General features: G+C 44.1%; 2 protein-coding genes across 3 annotated transcripts in view; both read right to left on the reverse strand.

Moving 5' to 3' along the window:
* serac1 (serine active site containing 1) overlaps positions 1-729 on the reverse strand; it is a 44,457-nt gene extending 43,728 nt beyond the window's left edge. For both annotated transcript variants that reach the window (XR_012983815.1, XM_076271680.1), the window contains exons 1-2: positions 640-729; positions 169-259 (exon numbers count right to left, since the gene is read on the reverse strand). Coding sequence is in view for 1 of the 2 variants with exons in the window: in XM_076271680.1 (XP_076127795.1) it covers positions 169-259 (91 nt within the window). In the remaining variant the exon portion in view is untranslated. The remainder of the gene's footprint in view (positions 1-168; positions 260-639) is intronic.
* A 1,733-nt stretch (positions 730-2,462) lies between these two features.
* myct1a (myc target 1a) lies at positions 2,463-10,027 on the reverse strand. The gene is made up of 2 exons (XM_076272863.1): positions 9,720-10,027; positions 2,463-4,743 (listed from the first exon to the last, which is right to left on the reverse strand). The coding sequence occupies exons 1-2, from the start codon at positions 9,772-9,774 to the stop codon at positions 4,181-4,183; spliced, it is 618 nt and encodes a 205-aa protein (XP_076128978.1). The 5' UTR covers positions 9,775-10,027; the 3' UTR covers positions 2,463-4,180.
* Between the last annotated feature and the right edge of the window lie 13,374 nt (positions 10,028-23,401).

Below are 23,401 nucleotides of genomic sequence, written 5' to 3' on the forward strand. Positions count from 1 at the left end.
AACATCAACAGGTCACTCACTATAGGTTATCGGAGTTGTGCACATTTGTGTGTAGTTCGTTTTTATTATTAAGAAACCTCAATAAAATACAACACAAAACTGACTGCTCTAAAATATAGGGAAGTAAGATATATATATTCGCTGCCGGGCGCTGTTTCAAAAACTTACTGAGATCCTTCCAGGGGACGGCTTTCTTTACTCCTGGACCAGCCGTGGTCAACCTCCTACATCGGATCATACGCAAGGCAGCAACAGACATCTACGAATACAAGCAATACTGTACCGTTAGTGTAACTGTTATGCCTTAACCTGTACCGCACATGTTGCATGACATAACGGATGACCTATGAGCAGTAACGTAGCCTAGCTGGCTGGCTGTAGTGTCAGTGTGGGGTACACAGCTAAAAGAGTTCTGTTTAATGGCTTCATAACCCTTGGTAGCATTTCAAGATAGGTTATCAGTTTGGATATGGATGTTAAAGAGAAACAAATACGTAAATCACAAATGACAATCTGCTGCCGATGGCATTAGGATAACTGTTAGCCTAGAAACTCGATCGGCAATCTGAACCAGTCAGAGCTTTCTGCAACTCTACTGCCAGCGTCCGGCTTAGGCACAGCCTCGTGTGTTGTCTTTACCTTGTTTGGATGGCTTTCTAAACGACTTTATTCTGGAAGGAAAACGAGACTTTCCCCATCTAACCTTCTATTCGCCGCGCTCTGCATAGGTGTAAATAAACACCAGTCTCACAAATTACACGTCATACTTACCGTAATGTATGAAATATTTGGGCAAAAGAAAACACGTCGCTACAGCTTTTCTCATTTGTCGTGTGCTTAAAGCAGGTTATTCTTAAGTTCCCTGATCTTATTTTCCTATTTTCCCGTCACCCTACTTTTTTGGCCAGCTCTTGCTCGTAGACCAACTCTGGAACGTCCGGCCGGTGTAGTGGTAAAATAAGAGCCTACTGCAAAAAGTGATAGGCTACCTTCTGTTATCTTATATTAAGATTAAAAATCTAGGTAGTATAGGGATATTTACTCTGACCTTTCTTGTAATATTATTTGACTTAAGATAAGTCCAAATCTTCTTAAATTAAAGCTGCAGCTGGCAAGATTGTTTTGATCATATTCACACTATGCTCTGACAGAATAGCATAAATCAGCCGGTTTTAGAAAAAAAACACACTTCTACCTCCACCTAGAGCCTGTTATTTGTTTTGCAAAAATCCACAGTTCTCAGTTCTTCTAGTCCAAACAGAGCAGGGCTGTGTGAGGACTGTCAATCACAGTCTGGTGCGCACAAACTCGATGAGAGGGTGCTCGGTGGTAGTGGGGGAGGGGCATGAGAGTTGTAAACCTGAATTTTAGCTAAGTCCCCTCAATCTGTCAGACTTGCCAACTTTAACAGAATATGACGTTGTCACGTAATGGTTATCAAATGAATGATTGTGTTCATAAACTCACACAAACCAGCTAGCAGGAGGCTGCTGGACCACTGTCGGCCTACCGGGGGCAGATCTGGCGGTTCAGTAGTGTGTTGCTCATTTCCAGTGTTAACCCTAGCTAACCCACCCGCTAGGGTTCAGTAGTGCTTTGCTCATTTCCAGTGTTAACCCTAGCTAACCCACCCGCTAGGGTTCAGTAGTGCGTTGCTCATTTCCAGTGTTAACCCTAGCTAACCCACCCGCTAGGGTTCAGGGTTCAGTAGTGCGTTGCTCATTTCCAGTGTTAACCCTAGCTAACCCACCCGCTAGGGTTCAGTAGTGCGTTGCTCATTTCCAGTGTTAACCCTAGCTAACCCGCCCGCTAGGGTTCAGGGTTCAGTAGTGCGTTGCTCATTTCCAGTGCTAACCCTAGCTAACCCACCCGCTAGGGTTCAGGGTTCAGTAGTGCGTTGCTCATTTCCAGTGCTAACCCTAGCTAACCCACCCGCTAGGGTTCAGTAGTGCGTTGCTCATTTCCAGTGTTAACCCTAGCTAACCCACCCGTTAGGGTTCAGGGTTCAGTAGTGTGTTGCTCATTTCCAGTGCTAACCCTAGCTAACCCACCCGCTAGGGTTCAGGGTTCAGTAGTGCGTTGCTCATTTCCAGTGCTAACCCTAGCTAACCCACCCGCTAGGGTTCAGGGTTCAGTAGTGCGTTGCTCATTTCCAGTGCTAACCCTAGCTAACCCACCCGCTAGGGTTCAGTAGTGCGTTGCTCATTTCCAGTGCTAACCCTAGCTAACCCACCCGCTAGGGTTCAGGGTTCAGTAGTGCGTTGCTCATTTCCAGTGCTAACCCTAGCTAACCCACCCGCTAGGGTTCAGGGTTCAGTAGTGCGTTGCTCATTTCCAGTGCTAACCCTAGCTAACCCGCCCGCTAGGGTTCAGTAGTGCGTTGCTCATTTCCAGTGCTAACCCTAGCTAACCCACCCGCTGCACACAAACGTCACACCATTTTTCAATTGTGCTCTAAACACTTTTTTATTTATTCAGTTAGACTTCCTTCATTTTATTAACATTTTACATTATTAATATTTGCAACAAGTGAAATGAAAGGTAGTGGTGGTCCAACAGCAGACCAGTGTGGCACAGCTGATTTGTCTGGATATTATCATCATACTGTAGCAATGTTACTATAGCAACATCCCTTTATTCCATATCCAAGGCATTGCTTTATTACAATAAATTAAAAACAATTCAAGTCAGAATGAACTATTTTATGTAAAGTACAGTTTTACAAAACTATGTAAAATACAAAACTATAAATGTAATCATATTTATTGTTATGTGTATCTCTCTAATCTTTCACCATCTTTCTCCAGACTTGCATACTTCATCCCTCACATCAACACGCACACACACGTGTATACTTATACACACTAGAGGACTTGCATACTTCACCCCTCACATCAACACGCACACACACGTGCATATATACTAACTAGAGTTAAAGACTTGCATACTTCATCCCTCACATCAACACGCACACACGCACGTGCATATATACTAACTAGAGTTAAAGACTTGCATACTTCATCCCTCACATCAACACGCACACACACGTGCATATATACTAACTAGAGTTAAAGACTTGCATACTTTACCCCTCACATCAACACGCACACACACACGTGCATATATACTAACTAGAGTTAAAGACTTGCATACTTCATCCCTCACATCAACACGCACACACACACACGTGCATATATACTAACTAGAGTTAAAGACTTGCATACTTCATCCCTCACATCAACACGCACACACACACGTGCATATATACTAACTAGAGTTAAAGACTTGCATACTTTACCCCTCACATCAACACGCACACACACACTTGCATATATACTAACTAGAGTTAAAGACTTGCATACTTTACCCCTCACATCAACACGCACACACACACGTGCATATATACTAACTAGAGTTAAAGACTTGCATACTTTACCCCTCACATCAACACGCACACACGTGTATACTTATACACACTAGAGGACTTGCATACTTCACCTTTCACATCAACATGCACACAAGTGTATATATACTTATACACACTAGAGTTAAAGGCACCGGTACACTCACACACATACACACTCACACACTACAGTTAAAGGCACCAGTACAGCACTCATATACACTCACACACTAGAGCTATTCTACAGCAGACTCAAACACTTACACACTACAGCTATTCTATAGCAGGATACTCACACACTTACACACACACTATTCTACAGCAGGCTACTCACACACTTACACACACACTATTCTACAGCAGGATACTCACACACTTACACGCTAGAGCTATTGCACCCATACAGCAGACTCATGCACACACACTAGAGCTAAGGCACCCATACAGCAGACTCATGCACACACACTAGAGCTAAGGCACCCATACAGCACACTTCTGCACACACACTCCAGAGGGTTAGGGTTAGGGCAGAGGGGCTGTTGGAAGCCTCTGAATGAAGCGGTCTGATTGGTCCAGCATGGCCTGGCTGCATCAGTGTGCTGGCCCTTCAGGTATGACGCTCTTGGAGGGTCAGGTGCTGACCTCCCGGTATGCGCATATGATGGTCTAGTAGGCGGGAGGTGCGTTTGACGATGTCGGGGGGTGTCAGGTACAGGTCTCCTGCCTATGACAGTCGCATAGGTGGGAGGCGCATATGACGTGTGGCAGAGAGGTGTGTCAGGTGCAGGTCTCCTGGTAGGCACGTATGACACTCTCGTAGGCGGGAGGGGGGGTGGGGGAGGTGTGGGCGCCTCTGAGGCTGCTGTTTCCCCAGAATGAGTCTGGGCGGGGCTTGCTGGCGTTGGGCGGGGTGGACATGGTGCTAGCGTTGGCGTTAGCGTTGGCGTTAGCGGGGGTGGGGGTGGGGGTGGCCTGGCTGCCCCCCTCCGCCTCGCGGGCGATCTGGCTCACCTGCAGCAGCGGGTGGAAGGTGGAAGCGCGGAAGCTGGGCTTGTGGCCGAGAGGGTCCGCCTCGGGGGAGGAGCCTTGCCGGTGGAAGCTGAAAGCAGCACTGGCCAGGCTGTTGTTGCTACGGCGATCGTAGCCGCTGCTGCTGCGGTGGAACCCCTGACGAGAGCGGGGTGACGCCGACCGGGTCGTGGAGCGGCTGGGACGAGCGGGGCGGCACGTGATACTTGCTGAGGCTCGCCGGCGGGCCATCCAGGTCAGCAGCATGTAGACCAGCGCCCCCAGGAGCAGCCCCACCACCATGGACATGCAGAACGCCACGATCAGGTCTCCTGCGGAGGCAAGGTCACATACTACAGGGGTCAAAAGGTCACATAATGCAGGGGTCAAAAGGTCACATACTGCATGGGTCAAAAGGTCACATACTGCAGGGGTCAATACTGCAGGGGTCAAAAGGTCACATACTACAGGGGTCAAATTAGTAACCAGATACCACCACGGAATGTTAATTTCTTACATTAATATAGATAACATGTAACTTAATGTATAAATTAGGGCTGTCAAAATAACATGTTATTTTAATTCATTAATTACAGAAATAATAACGCGTTAAAAAATGTAACGTTGATTAATCGCATTGTGACTGAAGGAGGCAGACGAGAAAGCACTGCTTTGAATGAAACATTTAGCCTAGGCCTACGTTTTAAAAAGAACGCCCAGACCAATAATGTTGACAGGAGCATCAATCCACTATTTCTGCAGTAAGGAATTTCCGTTGCTCCCATAGGAGTTTGTCAAGTCTGAAGTAGCACCTCAATGCAAAACAATCCGGAGTTAGGCCTATGAGTTAGCACACTGATGATAATAATGCTAGTTAACTTTGCTAACGCTTTGCTGAGCCTACCCTATGACCGACTAACTAACCGACAAACTCCCTTAATAAATTGACTACATTTGTTGCACACTTGAAACAAAATGTCTTCAAAAGTATGTAGAAGGTGGTTACATTTATTTCCATTCCAATAACTTCATACATTACATTTCCGTTTGCACTTGTATTCTATGCTGCTTTAATTTCTTTGTTCCTACTATTTAGTTTATTTTCTTGAACTGCTATTTCTTATCCTGGACTGCCACCTACTGGATAGAAAAGGCAACAACTATCAGGCAACACTTGATGTTGTCTGGTGCAGGTATATTGTCTGGTGAGGGTATATAATCTACAGGTATATTGTCTGGTGCAGGTATATTGTCTGGTGAGGGTATATAATCTACAGGTATATTGTCTGGTGCAGGTATATTGTCTGGTGAGGGTATATAATCTACAGGTATATTATCTGGGGCAGGTATATTGTCTGGGGCAGGTATATTGTCTGGTGAGGGTATATAATCTACAGGTATATTATCTGGGGCAGGTATATTGTCTGGTGAGGGTATATAATCTACAGGTATGTTATCTGATGCAGGTATATTGTCTGGTGAGGGTATATAATCTACAGGTATATTATCTGGGGCAGGTATATTGTCTGGTGAGGGTATATAATCTACAGGTATATTGTCTGGTGCAGGTATATTGTCTGGTGCAGGTATATTGTCTGGTGAGGGTATATAATCTACAGGTATATTGTCTGGGGCAGGTATATTGTCTGGTGAGGGTATATAATCTACAGGTATATTGTCTGGTGCAGGTATATTGTCTGGTGCAGGTATATTGTCTGGTGAGGGTATATAATCTACAGGTATATTGTCTGGTGAGGGTATATAATCTACAGGTATATTGTCTGGTGAGGGTATATAATCTACAGGTATATTGTCTGGTGCAGGTATGTTGTCTGGTGAGGGTATATAATCTACAGGTATATTATCTGGTGCAGGTATATTGTCTGGTGCAGGTATGTTATCTGGTGCAGGTATATTGTCTGGTGCAGGTATGTTATCTGGTGCAGGTATATTGTCTGGTGCAGGTATGTTATCTGGTGCAGGTATATTGTCTGGTGCAGGTATGTTGTCTGGTGCAGGTATATTGTCTGGTGCAGGTATGTTGTCTGGTGAGGGTATATAATCTACAGGTATATTGTCTGGTGCAGGTATATTATCTGGTGAGGGTATATAATCTACAGGTATATTGTCTGGTGCAGGTATGTTGTCTGGCGCAGCAGGAAGGCTGTTCTTTTTAATGGTGATGACTACAGGAAAGCTGCTTTCTACTTATAGTGTTGTAAAACTGACATCACACTCTATTTACTATGAGAACATCACACTCTATTTACTATGAGAACATCACACTCTATTTACTATGAGAACATCACACTCTATGAGAACATCACACTCTATGAGAACATCAAACTATATTTACTATGAGAACATCACACTATGAGAACATCATACACTATGAGAACATCACACTCTATTTACTATGAGAACATCACACTCTATTTACTATGAGAACACCACACACTATGAGAACACCACACACTATTTACTATGAGAACATCACACACTATGAGAACATCACACACTATTTACTATGAGAACATCACACTCTATTTACTATGAGAACATCACACTCTATGAGAACATCACACACTATTTACTATGAGATCACACACTATTTACTATGAGAACATCACACACTATGAGAACATCACACTATGAGAACATCACACTCTATTTACTATGAGAACATCACACACTATGAGAACATCACACTCTATTTACTATGAGAACATCACACTATGAGAACCTCACACTCTATGAGAACATCACACTCTATTTACTATGAGAACATCACACTCTATGAGAACATCACACTCTATTTACTATGAGAACATCATACACTATGACAATATCACACTCTATTTACTATGAGAACATCACACACTATTTACTATGAGAACATCACACTATGAGGACATCACACACTATGAGAACATCACACTATGAGAACATCACACTCTATGAGAACATCACACTCTATTTACTATGAGAACATCACACACTATGAGAACATCATACACTATGAGAACATCACACTCTATTTACTATGAGAACATCACACACTATGAGAACATCACACTCTATTTACTATGAGAACATCACACTATGAGAACATCACACTCTATGAGAACATCACACACTATGAGAACATCACATGGCACACCACCATGATATTAACCATACAAAAGCCTCAACATACGTTTGTTGCTGTTTATTGTGACTGGCCATCAAGAAGCTTTATGTGAACTCATAGTTCAAGCATTGCCCTAGCCTACCATCTCTCTGTTGCTCTGTTGCCCTAGCCTACCATCTCTCTGTTGCCCTAGCCTACCACCTCTCTGTTGCCCTAGCCTACCATCTCTCTGTTGCCCTAGCCTACTATCTCTCTGTTGCCCTAGCCTACCATCTCTCTGTTGCCCTAGCCTACTATCTCTCTGTTGCCCTAGCCTACCATCTCTCTGTTGCCCTAGCCTACCATCTCTCTGTTGCCCTAGCCTACCACCTCTCTGTTGCCCTAGCCTACCACCTTTCTGTTGCCCCACTTTCTTTTTCTGTTCAACATGTGGTGGTGGGTCTGGCTCATGGTCAGGCATCATTTTCTAAGTATTTGTACAGTTGTTGTCAATGCTTTCAGCTACAACATGATGTAGCAGACAACTCTTTACTACTGAATGCAGCTAGCCTGGGTTTTCCCATGCTCTGTTGCCCTGTTGCCCTAGCCTACCATCTCTCTGTTGCCCTGTTGCCCTAGCCTACTATCTCTCTGTTGCCCTAGCCTACCACCTCTCTGTTGCCCTGTTGCCCTAGCCTACCATCTCTCTGTTGCCCTGTTGCCCTAGCCTACTATCTCTCTGTTGCCCTAGCCTACCACCTCTCTGTTGCCCTGTTGCCCTAGCCTACCATCTCTCTGTTGCCCTGTTGCCCTAGCCTACTATCTCTCTGTTGCCCTAGCCTACCACCTCTCTGTTGCCCTGTTGCCCTAGCCTACCATCTCTCTGTTGCCCTGTTGCCCTAGCCTACCATCTCTCTGTTGCCCTGTTGCCCTAGCCTACTATCTCTCTGTTGCCCTAGCCTACCACCTCTCTGTTGCCCTAGCCTACCATCTCTCTGTTGCCCTGTTGCCCTAGCCTACTATCTCTCTGTTGCCCTAGCCTACCACCTCTCTGTTGCCCTAGCCTACCATCCCTCTGTTGCCCTGTTACCTTAGCCTACCATCTCTCTGTTGCCCTGTTGCCCTAGCCTACCACCTCTCTGTTGCCCTAGCCTACCATCTCTCTGTTGTCCTGTTGCCCTAGCCTACCACCTCTCTGTTGCCCTAGCCTACTATCTCTCTGTTGCCCTAGCCTACTATCTCTGTTGCCCTGTTGCCCTAGCCTACTTTCTCTCTGTTGCCCTGTTGCCCTAGCCTACCATCTCTGTTGCCCCACTTTCTTTTTCTGATAAAAAACAGTTTTATGATGTGATGTCAATAACCTACACTTTCAGGCAAATTGTTAATGATTATAAAGGGCAAATTGTTAATGATTATAAAGGGTAAATTGTTAGTGATTATAAAAATGATTATAAAGGGCAAAAACAAACTTCAATATGGATGCTGTGGCACACAGTTTGGGAAAACAACATGGATTAAGGTTCTGTCCTTCTAACATGGATTAGGGTTCTGTCCTCCGTCGGTTTGGGTTTGGGTTAGGGTTAGGCTCCGACCTATCAATGATCTTTCCTTCATTGGTTTGGGAAACACTGCTCTAACCTCTCGAAGATCTGCCATTCATCCAAAACAGTCAGCTTTCTTTTGGAATCTTTCAGAATTACTGGAACAATAATCTTCACAAATAACAACATAACAAATTCTGTAGGCTTCGCAGTGACATGGCAAAACTAAAAAACAAAAGGTTTGCTCTGCCAATTCTACATTTTTGCTAAAACAAGATACAAAAAATTAAATAGTGAATTCATCAACGTGACCAAATCCAGCGTAACTGCAGTATAACGGAGTCTATCTGCTCTGCTGCTGCAGATCAGCAGAGGACAGAGGAGGCTGGGAGAGCCTGCGGTCATCTGGAAATGACATTTGGAAACACTGGGAAGGATACAAAAACAACTGCAGAGAGTTTTCCATAAATCTTATTCAAATGTGTTTTTCTGTCCTCAAACAGCAGCTGCTGCCGGAGCTATGCAGTTAGTTTCACACAAAGTACACCAGTTAGTGGTGTGGTCATAAGATATCACATGTCGATGTAATGCTACGTGTTTGTGTGTGTGTGTGTGAGGGAGAGAGGTGGGAGAGTGAAGAGGGAGGAAAGTATCTCACGTAGATCGAACGCGTGCAGAAAGTCCATGATGGGATGTGTGCTGTTGTCAGTCATGGTGTGCTGCGGACGTCTCGAGGGCAAGACGGGATCTCAGAGCGAGAGACGGGATCTCAGGCCTCCACCGTTCCGTCTCCAGTCTTCACACACTCTTCATCAATCTCACACTCTTCATCAATCTCACACTCTTCATCAATCTCACGCTCTGCTTCTCACTCTCTCGGCTTCTTCTGTGAATACGTTTCTCCACCGCTCCCTCTCTCTCTCTCCCGCTCCCTCTCTCTGGATTCCCTTCCTTCCTTCTTTCTCTTTCCTTTTCCTCCCTCTCTCTCTCCCGCTCTCTCTCTCTCTCCCGCTCTCCCTCTCTCTCTCTTTCTCACTCTCTCTCTCTCTCTCTCTCTCCCGCTCCCTCTCTCTCTCTCCCTCTCCCGCTCCCTCTCCATCCCTCTCTCTCCCGCTCTCTCTCTCGCTCTCCCTCTCTCTCTCTCTCTCCCGCTCCCTCTCTCTCTCTCCCTCTCCCGCTCCCTCTCCATCCCTCTCTCTCCCGCTCTCTCTCTCGCTCTCCCTCTCTCTCTCTCTCTCCCGCTCCCTCTCTCTCTCTCCCTCTCCCGCTCCCTCTCCATCCCTCTCTCTCCCGCTCTCTCTCTCGCTCTCCCTCTCTCTCTCTCTCTCCCGCTCCCTCTCTCTCTCTCCCTCTCCCGCTCCCTCTCCATCCCTCTCTCTCCCGCTCTCTCTCTCGCTCTCCCTCTCTCTCTCTCTCTCCCGCTCCCTCTCTCTCTCTCCCTCTCCCTCCTTCTCTCTCCCGCTCTCTCTCTCTCTCTGTCTGCCCATGTCCGGCCCCGCGGCCCACAGGATTCTCTCCAAGGCTGCGCTCCAGCCTTAACCCAGCCCCTGTGCTCTGCTTCACTTGTTTGTGGAAGAGGAAAGCTGCACTGTCCCATTTCCCATTTCCTGCCTTTCTGTGTAAAATTAGCAACCACTCTTATCTTCCCTGGGCAGTTTTCCGCGAAGGGGTGATTCAGGGCTGTGTGTGTGTGTTTTGTGTGTGTGTATGTGTGTGAGTAATTTCCTCCTCTCAGTCTTAATTAGTGATTGAGAAAGCCAGTCCCCTCCTCCAAAAAAGGGATTTATAAATGGAATGTTAGAGAGTGTCTTTATTCCTTAATCCACAACAAAAGTCTCTTTTTACAAGAGTTGGACAAGCTTGGATAAAAGTCTATCAATAAAAAGGGATTTATGAAATGAACGATTTGAAGGACTCATTTTGGCCGCTACCAAAAGTATTTGCTGATGTCCCAAATTCTCTCTCTCTATCTCTCTCTCTCTCACACACACCTCAGGTTTCCTTCCCCGATGGCACACACACACACACACACACACACACACACACCGCAGGTTTCCTGCCCCGGTGCCGATGGCGCTCTTTGGTTCCTGTGTTGCTCAGACAGGAGAGCCCTGAGCTCTGACACGGCCTCTGAAGCCCCTGGCCAATCACTGAGCTCTGATTCGGCTCTTGAGCCAATCACTGAGGCTTCATTTGACTCCTGAGCCAATCACTGAGGCCTAATACCCCTGTTGTAACACCTCAAACTGGTCATTTTAGTTGGTGTTGCTGGTCTACATTGCTGGTTTAACTGGCCATGCCAGCTTATGTTGGTCATTCTAGCAAACCAGCATGACCATCTTACACCAACAATGTCAAGCTTGACAGGCTGGTCACCAGCATGACCATTTTACACCAGCTGTATCCCACACGACAGGCTGGTCAAACCAGCATGACCAGCTTCCTCAGATGATCACGCCAGCATATCCAGCTGGTGGCCCAACCTGCTACACCAGCAAAGACCAGTAAGAGCTGGAAGAAAACCAGCTAAAACCAGCTAAAACCAGCAAAGACCAGCTAAAACCAGCTACCAGCTAAAACCAGCTAAGACCAGCTACCAGCAAAGACCAGCATAAGACCGGCTACCAGCATCAGCTAAGACCAGCATAAGACCAGCAAAGACCAGCATAAGACCGGCTACCAGCCTCAGCTGCTTTCTAGCTGTTTTTTCAGCAGCGACGGCACCTCAGCCAATCGTTATCGTTACACATTTTCTGACCTAACAGTTTAACGAACTGCTAACTGGAGAGGCTACCCCTTGGCGGCCAGTGAGCGACCTCTAGCCTCATGTTGGTGTGGGGCCAGTGAGCGACCTCTAGCCTCATGTTGGTGTGGGGCCTGTAGGCGACCTCTAGCCTCATGTTGGTGTGGGGCCTGTAGGCGACCTCTAGCCTCATGTTGGTGTGGGGCCAGTGAGCGACCTCTAGCCTCATGTTGGTGTGGGGCCAGTGAGCGACCTCTAGCCTCATGTTGGTGTGGGGCCAGTGAGCGACCTCTAGCCTCATGTTGGTGTGGGGCCAGTGAGCGACCTCTAGCCTCAGTGTAATTGTTGAACAGGGACAGTGCACAAAAAACACTAATAGATGTCTTGTGCAGGTTGAAGCAAATTGCTAGTTTCCGCCTGTAGTCACTGGGTAGGTAGATGGCGCAATAAAATACAGTCAAAGTATTTACAGTATACAAAATAGTCACATAAAGTCATAACAATCTACCCCACCCCATCTAGAGCTAAAACTAGACCCCTAATTCCATGCACTGGAATGAGTACACGTTAGTGCATGAAATTAGCTCTGTAGGAAGAGTATTCCACTGACTTATAGCCACAAAGGGAGTGATGTCCTCCCAAATGTAGTTTTGCATTGTGGAAGACTACATTTGTTCCTTGTGGCTGATCTAGTTAACTGCATTCGCCCCCTTGTGGCTTGTCTAGGTAACTACATATGCCCCTTGTGGCTGATCTAGTTAGCTACATTCGCCCCCTTGTGGCTGATCTAGTTAACTGCATTCGCCCCCTTGTGGCTGATCTAGGTAGCTACGTTCGCCCCCTTGTGGCTGATCTAGGTAGCTACATTCGCCCCCTTGTGGCTGATCTAGTTTACTACATTTGCTCCTTGTGGCTGATCTAGTTAACTGCATTCGCCCCCTTGTGGCTTGTCTAGGTAACTACATATGCCCCTTGTGGCTGATCTAGTTAGCTACATTCGCCCCCTTGTGGCTGATCTAGGTAGCTACATTCGCCCCCTTGTGGCTGATCTAGATACCCGTATTGTTTTTCAGAGCAGGGTGTAACAAATCTTTTCAGAGGAGGAGCAGAAGAAAAATTAAGCAAACATTTGAGTGAAATATAAAATGTTCAAGATTTCGTCATATTTAGAGAGAATATGACAGTGATGGTAATGACGTGGCTTTTTGTCATGTATCTTGAGGGCACTTTTATATAATGATTTAAGTGGCCTTAGGGCGGTTTCACATGCCTGAGACCAACTTAAAATACAAAATGTGGAATAATCATTGCATATAGGTATGTACTTGATGCCTCAACACCCTGCTGAAAAAAACAGCTAGAAACCAGCTTATGCTGGTAGCTGGTTTTGGCTGGTTTTAGCTGGTCTTTGCTGGTGTAGCTGGTTAGGCCACCAGCTGGATATGCTGGCGTGACCATCTGAGGAAGCTGGTCATGCTGGTTTGACCAGCATGTCTTGTGGGATACAGTTGGTGCAAGATGGTCATGCTGGTGACCAGCCTGTCAAGCTGGTCATGCTGGTTTTCTAGAATGACAAACATAAGCTGGCATGGCCAGTTAAACCAGCACTATAGACCAGCAACACCAGCTAAAATGACCAGCTTGAGGTGGTACAACATGCAAAACCAGCTGAATTACCATCATAAGCTGGGAAAACCAGCTGAAGGTATGTTTTCGCAAGAGTTTTGCTGGTCTAGCAGGTCAACCATAATAGGGTGGTCAAACAAGCTGGTTAACAAGCTGGTCAACCAGCAAACCACCTTTAGCTGGTCAGGCTATTTTTTTCAGCAGGGATGTTTCTGTAGTTTGATAGATTACATTTCAGTGTGTTGCCCAGCTTTTGCTATGTTTTTTAAAGCTGAGAGATCAAGGGAGACACCCAGATATTTGACTGGCCTGTAGGCGACCTCTCGCCTCATGCTGGTGTGTGGCACCGTCCCACCGGTTTGATGGGTACATGAGCCACCAGGGCTTCCCACTGACTGAAAACACAGTACAGGGGCCACTAAACCTGACTTCCTGTGATTGTGTCTTCCAGGGCGTTTTCGAAAATCCCATCAACACTCCCTCTTTGGCATGGAGTCTCACTTGCAGTTACACAGGGCACGCTTACAGCAGACATAGCATGGAAAACATTTCACGTTGGCTTTGTTGAATAAGGAGAATTTGGTGCACAGCCACAAAGTTACCGTGTAAGCACGGTCGTTTCCTTCACATGAAAATCTCAGACTTGGAAATTACTACTAAAAACCAGTGTGGCACCAACCTGTTGTGAGCAGTCATTGAGCATAAAGCTCACTTAATTATTTATGTCATTGAGCATAAAGCTCACTTTATTCTTCATGTCGGTGCAGAATAAGCATAAGGAGGTGCTACATATCTGCTAAAATGGACCATTTTATTTCCCATTCCAATTATAGAGTTGTAAACATGGTTGAAGAATAGCCTATGAGCATGTTTTGGATGGACCAAGTGGCTGGGGGCAGCCGTGGCCTACTGGTTAGCATTTCAGACTTGTAACCGGAGGGTTGCCGGTTTGAACCCGACCAGTAGGAACGGCTGAAGTACCCTTGAGCAAGGCACCTAACCCCTCACTGCTCCCTTAGTGCCGCTGTAGCAGGCAGCTCACTGTGTCGGGATTAGTGTGTGCTTCACTTCACTGTGTGCTGAGTGTGTTTCACTAATTCACGGATTGGGATAAATGCAGAGACCACATTTCCCTCACGGGATAAAGAAGAGTATATAAACTTCTACTTGCATGCCTTCTATGTCAACATCAGAGAACAAGGCAAAATACTCATCCATTCTATGTCATCTTTAATGCAGGAATAGTGTGTAATACACACTCATGGCTGCAGAGGGCGCTCTTAAAGAAGGGATAGTGTGTAATACACACTCATGGCTGCAGAGGGCGCTCTTAAAGAAGGGATAGTGTGTAATACACACTCGTGGCTGCAGAGGGCGCTCTTAAAGAAGGGATAGTGTGTAATACACACTCGTGGCTGCAGAGGGCTCTCTTAAAGAAGGGATAGTGAGTAATACATGTTTGGAACTGCAGAGAGTGCTCTTAAAGAAGGGATAGTGTGAGGACAGTATAATTGTTACCAAGTTTTAGATGTAAGAAAAAACATGTACAATATCAGCTGGGTTTGAACCCACGTCACACAGAACACAGACATGGAACCCACGCCACACAGAACACAGACATGGAACCCACGGCCACACAGAACACAGACATGGAACCCACGCCACACAGAACACAGACATGGTTTGTCTAAAAAGGTTTAGTTAGGCCTATGTCGTTTTATTTGTCATGGACACAAATTAAGGGGGACATTTTCGTACTAACCCATATTTCTTCATTGGTTAAATTGGCTTTTGTAGGGAGGAGGAGCCCTTATTTACGGTGAATTACGGTGAATGGTCGTCATTCAAAATCACGCTGTAAAATGACTTCATGTGTTTTTACACCAAAGGGGCTCTTTTTCCAGTATTAATGTATAAGGTAGGGTTTAGTAGTTATTCAAACAAAGATGAATACTTTACAATTAATTTACTTTATTATTACTTTTTATCTTTGATGTTAACAGGCAGGTTGTGCCTTTCTTTAGGGCTCCATACATCAGAATGACTGATTCTGCACACTTCTGGGTTTACATCTTCAATCTCTACCGCCCTCCAAAAACATCTTCCAGGGTCCGCTTTATCGTTATAGATCAGGGCCCGGTTTCCTGATAACGATGGATACACGCACTTATGAGGGTTTTCTACAAATCATCTTTAGATCGTTCGTTTGGTTTTTCCGACTGTTTCCCGAACATGCTCATAGCGTGAACGCGCGTGCACTGCTCTTATGACACTCGTACGGGGAGCTGTCCACGTTAATAGTTCTGAAATATCCTCTAATTTGATGGTGATGTCAGGTGACTGCACGTCACAGCTAGGCCTACACATTAATTCACATCAATACGAAAAAGAAAAAAAAACTTTGACATCTGCATGTAAGCATCCCAAGTAGGCTACATACCACACACAGACATAAATAATTGTAATTATTTAAGATCAGATTGTTTCACGATAATGTTTCACATTTGAATATAAGAAAGAAGTCGTGTAAGAAAGTGGGGAAATGTGGAGGCTTAAATAACACAGTGTAAGCCCAGGCTTAAATAACACAGTGTAAGCCCAGGCTTAAATAACACAGTATAAGCCCAGGCTTAAATAACACAGTATAAGCCTAGGCTTAAATAACACAGTGTAAGCCCAGGCTTAAATAACACAGTGTAAGCCCAGGCTTAAATAACACAGTATAAGCCCAGGCTTAAATAACACAGTATAAGCCCAGGCTTAAATAACACAGTATAAGCCCAGGCTTAAATAACACAGTATAAGCCCAGGCTTAAATAACACAGTATAAGCCCAGGCTTAAATAACACAGTATAAGCCCAGGCTTAAATAACACAGTATAAGCCCAGGCTTAAATAACACAGTGTAAGCCCAGGCTTAAATAACACAGTGTAAGCCCAGGCTTAAATAACACAGTGTAAGCCCAGGCTTAAATAACACAGTATAAGCCCAGGCTTAAATAACACAGTGTAAGCCCAGGCTTAAATAACACAGTATAAGCCCAGGCTTAAATAACACAGTATAAGCCCAGGCTTAAATAACACAGTATAAGCCTAGGCTTAAATAACACAGTATAAGCCCAGGCTTAAATAACACAGTATAAGCCCAGGCTTAAATAACACAGTATAAGCCTAGGCTTAAATAACACAGTGTAAGCCCAGGCTTAAATAACACAGTATAAGCCTAGGCTTAAATAACACAGTATAAGCCTAGGCTTAAATAACACAGTGTAAGCCTAGGCTTAAATAACACAGTATAAGCCCAGGCTTAAATAACACAGTATAAGCCCAGGCTTAAATAACACAGTATAAGCCTAGGCTTAAATAACACAGTATAAGCCCAGGCTTAAATAACACAGTATAAGCCTAGGCTTAAATAACACAGTATAAGCCCAGGCTTAAATAACACAGTGTAAGCCTAGGCTTAAATAACACAGTATAAGCCCAGGCTTAAATAACACAGTATAAGCCCAGGCTTAAATAACACAGTATAAGCCCAGGCTTAAATAACACAGTATAAGCCTAGGCTTAGATTTTGACACAGCACAGACTAAGCCACTTGTTCCTTTCTCTGCTTTTACTCATAGGCCTAATAAAAGAGAAACCTACACTTATCCAAAAATAATGGCAAACTATTCTGGCAACATCTCGTTTCATAACTTGATTGCATTTTTGTCTGCTTTTAATCACATTATTATGACCATTAAATGTATGCTATTTTGCACGCTAAAATCTGATTCATCACAAGTAAATACAATAAAGAATGGGAACGTAAGTTGGATAATATATTCTAAGTTGTAATTGCCCTGTATGTCCTGTTGGTGACCTCAGTAAGAAGTACCTGTTAAAACGCTGGACCACTCGTAGATCTACGGGTGTTTTCACAACGCTCTTAAGCTACGATGGTTTCGGGAAACAGTCAGCAAATCTTAAGATGTTCTGAAGCCAGGGGCGTCATTAGATGTAGAGCTGCACTGGGGCACAAGCCCCCCTGAGAGAGTCTGGGGGCGTAAGAAAGTTTTGTATATTTTAAAGTATAAATGCATCAAAGAGAGTCTGGGGGCGTAAGAACGTTTTGTATATTTTAAAGTATAAATGCATCATGCTGGTGCACTTGGGGGAAAAAATTCAGAGGTTAGATGTACTTATGTTTATGTATGGATGGAAATATTTGTGCTGTAGCCTAAACTATTTTGCGCTTCAAAATTGTAACCATGCACACACAGGTGGAATAGCTATGATGATACAGCAGTAAGTTCACAACTACAAAGCATATTTGCTGAGTTTCACAGTTCAGAAATGGTCAAAAATAGTGTACATTTCAGCTCTTCATGAAATTATGCGGTAGCCTAGTGGTCACCTGTGTTGTTCAGCTAGTTAATCTAAGATAAGATAGTTATATTGGTCATTGTAATGGGCATCTATACATACTATATCTTCCTTTGTCAGGACAGTCTAGGCTGCCCATATCTGGGAAATGTGATAATATTTGTCTTATGTAATATGTCTTATGTCAGCCTTTATATCAAGAAAAAAATGTTTGCGTCTCATTATCCCTCCCAATTTCTAAGTCTATAAACATACCTCTGTAGTGCCTCCCATAGTTAGGTATGGTGCAGTGTGGAACTTCAACCACCTCCTGCTATGTCCTCGTGTGACTGGCACCCCAGTCATGCATGCGATGGTGGACTTTTCATGTGTCACGCCGTACAACCTCCCCCCCCCCCCCTTCTCTCTCTCTCTCAACGCTCCATTTTGATTTATAGTAATACTAACCCACTCTACATCTCTCCAGCTGATCTAGCTCTTCTATTACAAAGCAGAAGAGCTTGATCAGCTGGATACTTTGCTCACTGTCATGCACAACTGACAGACGGCGGAAGTCATTTGTCCCCAGTGCCATTGAACTGTTCAATGCTTCTCTAAAGGGAAGAGGAGAGATAGACCTAATACTTAATACTTTATACTTAATACTTGACCAATGGCTGTAACCCTATTACTTCAACCTATTCTTGCACTGCTATAGTTTTTTTTTTTATATTAATTTGTCTACATTATTCTCTTATATGTCCATATTTATTTATATTAATTTGTCTACATTATTATCTTATATGTCCATATTTATTTATATTACTTTGTCTACATTATTCTCTTATATGTCCATATTTATTTATATTAATTTGTCTACATTATTCTCTTATATGTCCATATTTATTTATATTAATTTGTCTACATTATATGTCCATATTTTTTTATTCTGGTCTCCAGACTTTATTCTTGCACTGTTGCACTGTTGGACTTACTTATTTGCACCATCACCATGACACTCACTCTCATAGAGCTGTACTGACCCTAGGTAGATGGGTCAGGCCCTTGAGTCGTGGACCTGCTAAAGATTTCTTCCTATATGTATCTCCAAAAGGGAGTGTTTCCTCGCCCCTGTTACCCATGGGCCTTCTCTTCTTTTCTCTGATTGACTAACATTCTGTAAAGCGCCATAGACATGTGTAATGTTTTGGAACTCTATAAGTGAAATTAATTTGAAATTAAAATGATTTTTTCTATATATTTGTGCATTAATGTCACTAGGGAGCAATATATTATTATATTATATTATATTATATTATATTATATTATATTATATTATTATATTATGACATCTGGCGATATAAGAACCATGATGGTGGGATTCTCTGGTTAAGCAATTCACAAAACTGTTTGTACTGACATACTGTAGGCTAAATAGTTTAGATGAGAATACATTATAATTTTGGCCCAAAGTTGGAGACCATGGAGAAATGTGTTGCAATTAAACGGATTAGGCCTACAGATGCATGCGTTATATCCTCGTATTCGGTAAGGTCAGCTGTTTATTGTGATATACGGTTTGCCTTGTGTTGAGTGAAGAGTTCGTATGAAGAGATATGTGCAGAATGCAAATATGATTACATTTCATGTAAATTCAATGTTAGGTTTCTCGCGAACCATTTATCACATTATCGCGTAATATAATTGGACAGCTTAGATTGCGCAAATTCACGTGATATCTGTATGCTATCTGTCAAGTCAAGTCAGATTTATTTTTAAAGCGCATTTAACATGCACATAGTGCAACCCAAAGCGCTCCACAAACAAGACACATAACAACAACACCAGATCTGTGTGACGAGTACCCCGAGAGAAATTTAGTTGAACTTGGACTTGACATTTTACTGGGGCACAGCAGTTCAATATCAGTTCAAGGCTAGTCTTGATAATTATTCAGTCTCATATGTCATGTAGTTGCTTAATTCTAGTGGAATAACAATATTTGGTGCTGAAGGAGACGGAGCTCCGGCAGGGTCTGTTGTGGACCTCCAAATGTCTATGAGTCTAATATGTTAACCTTATTAATCGTCTTTGCAGAGTAGACACCAAGCATTTCCTTCAGATATCCCCATGGGCTAAACGTTTTCTATTTGCCTTAGATAGAGTAGCTTGCTATGCGTGTGAGAACAATGAAGACTCGGACAGAAATGCTTAAATCGCTGGTGGAATAGAGGCTTTGTGTGTGTGTGTGAAAGAGTTTACCGCGTGTAGTGATTTGATAAGGGAGGGTGTTTCGTCCTATTCCAAAGGGATGCTTCGGTGTCGGCTCTGTGCGTATTCTACTGCGCGAGACTGCGGGTTGGGTAGAGGTGACTGCTTGGTACCGCTGCAGGGGTATACCCACGTCAGCAGTCTGGTTACCACGTCGTGACCGCTGAACAACTCATGCACAGAGTGACAGGCTGCAGCATTCTTCCCAGAGCTTTACTAACATAGGTATGAAATAGAATCCACTCCTGGACGGATCTAGGTAGGCTACTTTCAGCGCAAGCGATCGTGTTTTACACGCGTACACACGTAACGAGGTTAAGTGATATCCGGCTTGGTCCGCGAAACATGTTACATGTGTTCTCTATTGAGATTCCACCATTGCATGATGACATGGGTATTCCCACGCACTCAAGTTTCCCTTTTTACTCTAGAAACGCAACGATGATGATTCGCATAGTATAACAGGGTTCATATATTAAGTTCTGTCTATCTATCTATCTATCTATCTATCTAGCCAATTCTACAGTGAACTCATCATCAGAGTGTGGTTTCAATCTAAACTTTTTGATTAATACCTTAATAATATACATCTGAACAATTTCAGATATGGCTGCTTTTAATATTGAGTGTTTCAACACTCTTCAAGAAAAATCAGAAAAATAAATGATGTAGGCTACACATACTCCCGACCATGAATGGTGAATTTAAGTCATCCCTATTGGCCACAGAGGAGCTAAATATTCACTGGAGCTATTCTCTGATTGGCCAGGGGATGACGAGAGCTTCTAAAGATCTTAAATCCTAGAGAGTGAGAGAGAGAGAGATTGTGGGTGAGAGAGGGAGTAAGGGAGAGAGAGGGAGTAAGGGAGAGAGAGATTGGTGGAGAGAGAGGGAGTAGGGGAGGGAGAGAGAGAGAGAGAGAGAGATTGCGAGCAGAGAGAGTGAGAGAGCACGAGGGGTGGCATACATGGCAGTTTGCAGCAGTATCTTGTGTGAGTTTTGCCTGAAGAAGAATGCAGTGTGTGGTATTCAGACTCAACCCAGCTGGAGTACCTGCACGCTGATCCCAGACTGGAGTGTGAGTGGCTGAGGAGAGCTGGGGCTTCGTCACCAGACAGAGCTGATCCCAGCGCGCGGGGATGGCGTCCCCTCGGCTCAGGGGCATTGCTGGGGAGGTGCAGAGGCTGCAAGGTAAGAGCTTACTCCCCCTCCCCTCACTGAGATGTGACCTACCTACAACAGTGAAGACAAGAGACAGGATGAGTCAGCAGAATATGATGAGTCAGCAGAATATGATGAGTCAGCAGAAACAGAGATATGATGAGTCAGCAGAAACAGAGATATGATGAGTCAGCAGAAACAGAGATATGATGAGTCAGCAGAAACAGTCTGCCGCTCCAGCAATAGCTCCCTATAACAAACAGGTGTTCAGAAGCACTGGAACAGTCAGCAGCTGCATGGGTTTCCTCCTAATGCAGCTTCCTAATGCAGCCTCCTAATGCAGGTTCCTAATGCAGCTTCCTAATGCATACTTTGGGTTTCCTCCTAATGCAGCTTCCTAATGCAGCTTCCTAATGCATACTTTGGGTTTCCTCCTAATGCAGCTTCCGAATGCAGCTTCCTAATGCATACTTTGACATCTTGACTGGATACTACGTCTGCACAATTTTGATTCCTAATTGAAAACTAAAGTAATTAAATTTTTTTTAACTAAAGCAATTATCGTGCAGCTTGCGGCTTTGTGCCAGTGGTTAATCTTGTCACATCTACGCTAGGCATGCTCACAAATTAAGTGGCCGAACTTAAAGTGAAGTTTAGAAAACTGAACTGAAGCTTGACTTTCACCGCAAATTGCTGTTTGCAAGAATGCTGGGTTGCTAGAATGACCAACATAAGCTGACATGGCCAGTTAAACCAGCACTATAGACCAGAAACACCAGCTAAAATGAGATGAGAAAAAAGAGCTTTGCTCAAACATCATATCACAGCAAACCACCTTAAGCTGGTCAGGCTCTTTTTTCAGCAGGGTATCTATCTATCTATCTATCAACCAGCAAGAGCTGGAAGAAAACCAGCAAAGACTAGCTAAAAACAGCTACCAGCATAAGCTGTTTTTTAGCTGTTTTTTTTATCAGCAGGGAACACTCTCCATCCAGTTTAACATGTTCCCTCTGGTTTAAGAAGTTCCTTCCAGTTGCCTCTGATATCCCTGCTGAAAAAAACAGCCTGACCAGCTAAAGGTGGTTTGCTGGTTGACCAGCTTGTTGACCAGCTTGTTTGACCACCCTATGATGGTTGACCAGCTAGACCAGCAAATCTCTTGCAAAAACATACCTTCAGCTGGTTTACCCACCTAACGATGGTAATTCAGCTGGTTTTGCTTGTCGTACCACCTCAAGCTGGTCATTTTAGCTGGTGTTGCTGGTCTATAGTGCTGGTTAACTGGCCATGCCAGCTTATGTTGGTCATTCTAGTAAACCAGCATGACCAGCTTGACAGGCTGGTCACCAGCATGACCATCTTGCACCAGCTGTATCCTCAGATGGTCATGCCAGCATGTCCAGCTGGTGGCCTAACCAGCTACAACAGCAAAGACCAGAAAGAGCTGGATGAAAACCAGCAAAGACCAGCTAAAACCAGCTTCCAGCATAAGCTGGTTTCTAGCTGTTTTTTTCAGAAGATGTAAGAAGATGTCTCTCTGATGTCGCTCTCTCTGAAGTCTCTCTGATGTCTCTCTCTCTGATGTCAATTCAATTCAATTCAATTCAATTGAGCTTTATTGGCATGATAAAAAAATACAATTTGTATTGCCAAAGCATACATGTACGTAGTAGTGTGTAAAGACATAAAACAAAACATCATGCATCATACATTACTGCAACGGCAGTGTGTCTGTGTGTGTGTGTGTGTGTGTGTGTGTGTATTTGAGTTTTTGTGTGCTTCACTGATGAAGTGACTCCCTTTGTTTATGGCAAGCATCTATATATCTTGCTGCGACTCTTGCGCTCTTTTGTTCCTCTCCTAATAGTATTCTTAGACTTAGATCCTTAAAGTTTTGAAGGTCTGGATGCATTTCTCTGAATTTAGGAAAGAATTGATCTCGTATGTCTTTCCATTGGCAGCATTCAGCCAAGAAGTGAAGCTCTGTTTCTATGGCACCTTGGTTGCAGTTGGTGCACAGCCTGTCTTCTCTGGGCAGCCAGGTTTGCCTGTGTCTGCCCTTCTCAATAGCCAGACTGTGATTGCTTAGTCTGTACCTGGTCAAGGTTTTTCTCTGTCTGGTATCAGTGACTGTGGATAGGTAGTCTGCCACAGTGTACTCTCTGTTTAGGGCCAAATAACATTGAAGTTTAT

The sequence above is a fragment of the Alosa pseudoharengus genome, unplaced genomic scaffold (assembly GCF_046254945.1).
Source record: "Alosa pseudoharengus isolate Yale_2024_CS ecotype anadromous, Long Island Sound unplaced genomic scaffold, YU_APseudo_1.1 YU_APseudo_1.1_scf_7, whole genome shotgun sequence".
NCBI lineage: Eukaryota > Metazoa > Chordata > Actinopteri > Clupeiformes > Clupeidae > Alosa > Alosa pseudoharengus.

What these genes read in the sequence shown, in the direction of transcription:
- myct1a (XM_076272863.1), bottom strand. Translation starts at nt 9,774, where the DNA reads ATGACTGACAACAGCACACATCCCATCATGGACTTTCTGCACGCGTTC. An exon ending in TCTGCACGCGTTCGATCTAC is followed by an intron (nt 4,744 to 9,719) that starts GTGAGATACTTT and finishes TTGCCTCCGCAG; the next exon opens with GAGACCTGATCGTGGCGTTC.